The following is a 5,307-nucleotide window of genomic DNA, read 5'->3' on the forward strand; positions in this document are numbered from 1 at the left end:
TTTTCACCAAGTAAAAATACTGAGGTCTTTCAACTTATAATATCACAAAAAAATATTATTTATATTTTATTTGTAAAATTTGTTGCGTATAAAAGTCTAATGATATCCTAATTTGAGAATTACCAACAATCATATTTTAGCCTAATTTTTTTCTCCAAGCCTCCATCACTCCTAATAATACTACACTAGTCATATTGATAGCAACAAGTTAAGATACTTATTGAATTTATGGTACAGAGAGAACAATATTAAGTTATCCTCCAAAAGTAGTACAATACTATGAAGCTTTCATTTTATTGGTGGATTAAGTAACAATAACATGTGGGCGTATAGGTATATTATAATTTAAACTAAAAAGAATTCATCATTTAGAGTAGAGGCTTCATTCATTAGTAACATTGTTATTAGTTCATATAATTTTATTTCATAGCCAAAATCAATCTAATTCAAGCAGTGTAAATAAATTGGAACCGATCGATTGAAAGATATAACAAGAGAGAGAAGAAATGAAGTCAAAGCCGATCTTATTATTAGGAGTAGACTCAACCGTGGAAGCTTAGATTATTACATTGAGCCCTTAAAAACTAGGGTTTTTCTTGTTGGTCTAGAAAACAAATGTAGGAGCAGTATTAGCGGCTGGCGGGAGAGAGCAAGAAGGTTTGTGCGCCACGGTTGATCTTGATGGATTGAGCCTCAGCGGGCGACATTTGGTAGGCGTTGGTGAGAACTTGCAGCGGCATTGCCCTGAGGGCTGAGGTGTAGCCGGCCATGTCGTTGCGCATTGGGTATCCGCTGGTCTTGAAGGCCACCCACTCGAATCCTTCGTTCCCTGCCCGTGCAGTCGATGTATAGAACTGAGGCACCACCAACATGTCTCCCTGGCTCACCCGGTCGTTCATCATGGTCTGGCCGCTGTGGTCCACCACCTCAACCTTGGCCTCGCCCTTGGTCACGTACACAATCGTGTGGCCATCCATCGCCCAGTGTGGGCTCAACATCGAGTTCTGCAGTTTATATGATTAATTTGAGACAACTTTAATTAGACAAGACGGGACAGACAAAGGTTTGTTGCTTTACCGGGAAGAGAGTGCCTTTCTCAGCGCTCATGTCCATGTAGCTGAGGATGGGGAGCTTGTGCATGTCCACGACGTTGAGTTTTCCGGCCTCCCTAGAGTAGATGTCGGCGTCTCTTTGGTTTTCGATGTTGGTGCGGATCTTCATTGTACAGAAAGTTTCCTCGAATCCGTTGTTGTGGTGATAAGGCTTAGAAGATTCTTTGATGTCTTCGTCAGGGCGGATGTATCTCATGCTCTCGCGGGCCATCACGCTCAGCCCTCTCTCTTCCTCCGTCGTCTGCATCCGCCTGATCAAGTCGGGGGAGACGTTGAAGGCCTCTGCCATCAGCTCCGCGTCGAACGCTTGGAATATGTTGTGGAACGTCTTCTCGCTCTTGCCTGCTTGTGGTTCTGAACCAGCCAAGTAGAACGACTGCCATTTGTTTTCGTGAATGTTAGAAAACGACATCAATTAATGTTTCCGTTTAATTAATTGATTAATTACTCTGAATTTATGGTCGAGCTGGTTGCTTTGGTGGTTGAGATCGTTGACAGAGATGGCGATCAAGTCCTCGCTGCCGTCGTTGTGGCACCAGTGGACTGCGCCAGGCGGGAGGGCGATGACGTCACCGCGGCGGATGCGGTGCACCTTCTGGTGCAAGTCTCTCTTTTCCCCTTGCTCCGATGATGGCTGTTCGCTGCCGCGGGCTTGGTATGTCTCGGCACAGCCAGGGAAGATAACGCTGATGAATCCCTCACCTGCACATATCAACAAAACATTGTTTCTTAATTAGACTGCATTGTCATATTTCATGATATGTGTTTTAAATTGGCTGCCACGTCACCACCTTATTTTTCAGATTTTGAAAAGTGTGATAAAGCGTAGCTAGTTTTGTACCCTTTTCGATGTAAACGAGGCGGGGGTTAGGGTGGTAGTTGGGCAAGGAGAGGGCGTTGGGGCGGAGAGTGTTCCTCATGGCCGCGACGCCGGCGCATTGGAACTGAGCCTCCTTCTCGTCCCACAGCTCGGTGATGCCGCCCTCGGACTGGATCTGGTTGCGAGGCTGCATGGCCGAGATGCGCAGGATGCGGCATTGCTGGGGGCGGCTCAGCCGAATGCGCTGCTGGCTCATCTTCTCTCCGACAGCAGCGGAGACTAGGAGGCAGAGAGAGAGCGCGAGAAGGAACCTCGTGGACGCCATTGTTAGTTGAGAGATGGTAGTGAGGAATGTGAGAGTGGAATGGTTGGATTTTATAATGGGATTTTTGTGTGTACGTGGTGAATTGCATGCTTCAATTTCTAACACATTTGCATGTTGCATAACACTTGGCCATGGATGCGTCTGAGATTCCTTGCTTTTTCACCTATGTATTTCCTAACATTCAATTCAACTTAACTTAACCATGTATATATATACATGCTTTGAGTTTGATCTTACTGTCAACATTCACTTTACATATTTCTGATTTATACATTCATTTATTGACTGAGGATTCAGGAATTTATTACTTTTATTTTACTCCAGGTGATTAATTTAATAAGCAGCTTGTTAATCTGATGACATAAATAATTTCATTAGTATAATTCATTATTCTCTTACTTTGTCACATAATTCGAATCAATACTTTTGTAGAATAAAAATTTTGTTAGATGTTTGCATTCATTTCTGTCCTGTACTAGAATATTTTTAGTAAAATAAAATGATGTACTATTCATATACACAGACCGCTATACTAATAAGTTAACTATAAAAATAAAATTGAGGAAATGTGTATAGCGGTTTAATCTTCCATCCAAACAAGGGAAAGAATAACCCATACCTTAACCTATAGAAGACAATCACCCTTCCATCGGGAAGGGTAAATGAGTGAATATAAGACAAATCTGAGAGTAAAAGCAAGAGATAAGGTAAAGGTCGATAACCTATTAAATTCATAAAAACAAAACGGGTGAAGATGAAAGTACTTATTACATCATCTAAGAGCATCTCCAGTGGGCGGACATCCCACTAGGACATTCACTAAGACATCCCAAAAACACCTCTTGCCACTTCACTAGGACTTCCCATCCCACTGACACGTCACTAGGACATCCCCTGCACAATCCGCCATTCCCATCGCCCTTCCCACTAGGACATCCCGCAATAAAAAAATCATACATTTACAAATAAAACAATTTAGATTTACGGAAATAAAATTTGACCGAGAATACGAACGGGAAAAATTAACAACTTCATCGGAAAAAACATACATGATTCGAAAAAAAAAATTACATACTAATAAAAAAAACTTCATACATTAGAGATGTAGAGAGAGAAACTTGTTAACACAAGTGGTGCGAATGAAATAAAATTCAACGAGCCGTATAAATAGAGTTTAAAAAAAAATTTAAAAACGGGACGTCCGACCGGACATCCGACTGGACGCCACAATGGCGGACGTCCGCCCGCCCGTCGCGCCGACGTCCGAGGACACCCGACGTCCTCACGGGACGTCCGTATCCGACCCTAAACGCCACAATGGCGGACGTCCCGGTCGCCCGTCGCGACATCCGACCGGATGTCCGACCGGACGTCCGCCATTGGAGATGCTCTAAGAGAGCAGAGATGAATGAATGAATGAAATTATAGTGGCAGGAGGAATCTAATTAAAGTCGCATGAAATTAGGTTTTATAAGGGTATTGTGGTAAATAATTACTTGAAATGAGGATATATTTGCCAAGACAATATATAACCTAATTATTACATTTTGCACCAAACATGAATTTATGATAAGATAAATTTTAAATAAGTTACTAAACACAAATAAAATACCTAATTAAAACATATTCATATACATGTTATACTTATTATACTATTTTGCCTATCGATTTCATTTCCATACCGTCTCTCTCAAATACTCCCATAGTTCCAAACACCATCTAAAAATCTCCCAATTTCGCAATTTATAGGTCATACATTTCATGCACTCTCCAAGAGTGGAGGATGGGCGCGGTGACATTGCGTCAGCTTTTCTACGAGACCTCGACATCACTGGCGGCGTCGATGTGAGATTTTGGAGAAACTCATTTATTGCTTATTTTTGTGCTGTCTTTATAAAATTGGAAAGCCAACACTGATTTGTTGATGTATTTGCTAGTTTAATCTTCCATCCAAGCAAGGGAAAGAATAACCCATACCTTAACCTAATTTTCAATTATTTAACCTGTGATCAACCCCTAAGTATTTTTTATAGGTTATGGGAATCCATAATTGGTGTGTTGTAAAACTTATACAGTGGTAACAAAAGGAATGATAAAGCGCAGCTAAGTTGATAAGACTCACTTCTCTCTCATTCAATAGTTTAGGGTTTGAGTGAGTCATTTTTATAGAACTGGAAATAACACATTTTTATAAAACTGAAAAGTTAATGTATATGCTAGTTTGCTCTTCCATTCAAACAAGGCAAAGAATAGCTCATACACTAACCCATTTTAGAATTTTTTAACTTCGATCCACCACCTTTTATATGTTATGAAATTTCGCATCAAGGTTATAAAATTTATGTAGGGATAAGATGCATTTCTCTTCCATTCAATAGTTTAGAGTTCGAGCCATCACTATATCATAGTTTGTAACAACCCGAACTTTCGTACCTTATTATTATTATTAGCCTAAAGATAAATAATAAGTGATCGTTGTAGTATTCGAAATCTGCCATTTTCATGTATGATAATTGATCTTGGAATTATAAATAATCGTTGCTTCGTTCTCGAATGAATATTTCAAGTAAAAAAAAAGGGGTAACACCAAATAAAAATTTATAATGTCCGGCATATCTCCGAAGTCCGCTAAATTACTATTATACAACTTTATCAAATCCTTATCTATTACAATTAGAGAAAAGTTCACACAGCCCATTCAACGGTCGTGCTCGTACTCCAAGAAAGTCTGGTACATCATCAGGGAAGACTATGGATGTTATTTGTTTTCCTACACCAAAGCCACGAGCTTAAACTGGGTTTTTCCTACACCAAATTAAACAAATAAGTAAATAAATATAATACTTAAATAATTAAATAAAATAAAATAAAAAGAAGAAGAAAGATGGGATAAGAATGTTAGCAACTTGCTGCTCAACTTGCTGCCCACGCCACTTGCCATCCTTAATCCTTAAGTATGCCTAATCATTTAGGCATATCACCTTCTTTCACTCACCCCATCACCATCTAAGTTCTCTGCACACACCAATCCCACAAAACATAGAGGAGTC

The 5,307-nt window shown here is 40.1% G+C and overlaps 1 protein-coding gene across 1 annotated transcript; it reads right to left on the reverse strand.

Moving 5' to 3' along the window:
* Positions 1-629: 629 nt before the first annotated feature.
* LOC121779546 (11S globulin seed storage protein 2-like) lies at positions 630-2,404 on the reverse strand. Its single transcript, XM_042176893.1, has 4 exons — positions 1,954-2,404; positions 1,561-1,814; positions 1,078-1,488; positions 630-1,004 (listed from the first exon to the last, which is right to left on the reverse strand). The coding sequence occupies exons 1-4, from the start codon at positions 2,375-2,377 to the stop codon at positions 630-632; spliced, it is 1,464 nt and encodes a 487-aa protein (XP_042032827.1). The 5' UTR covers positions 2,378-2,404.
* Positions 2,405-5,307: the final 2,903 nt, after the last annotated feature.

Source organism: Salvia splendens, chromosome 2, assembly GCF_004379255.2.
Source record: "Salvia splendens isolate huo1 chromosome 2, SspV2, whole genome shotgun sequence".
NCBI lineage: Eukaryota > Viridiplantae > Streptophyta > Magnoliopsida > Lamiales > Lamiaceae > Salvia > Salvia splendens.

What these genes read in the sequence shown, in the direction of transcription:
- LOC121779546 (XM_042176893.1), bottom strand. Translation starts at nt 2,377, where the DNA reads ATGCAACATGCAAATGTGTTAGAAATTGAAGCATGCAATTCACCACGT. An exon ending in CCTCGTTTACATCGAAAAGG is followed by an intron (nt 1,815 to 1,953) that starts GTACAAAACTAG and finishes TGATATGTGCAG; the next exon opens with GTGAGGGATTCATCAGCGTT. An exon ending in AGAAAGGCACTCTCTTCCCG is followed by an intron (nt 1,005 to 1,077) that starts GTAAAGCAACAA and finishes TATAAACTGCAG; the next exon opens with AACTCGATGTTGAGCCCACA.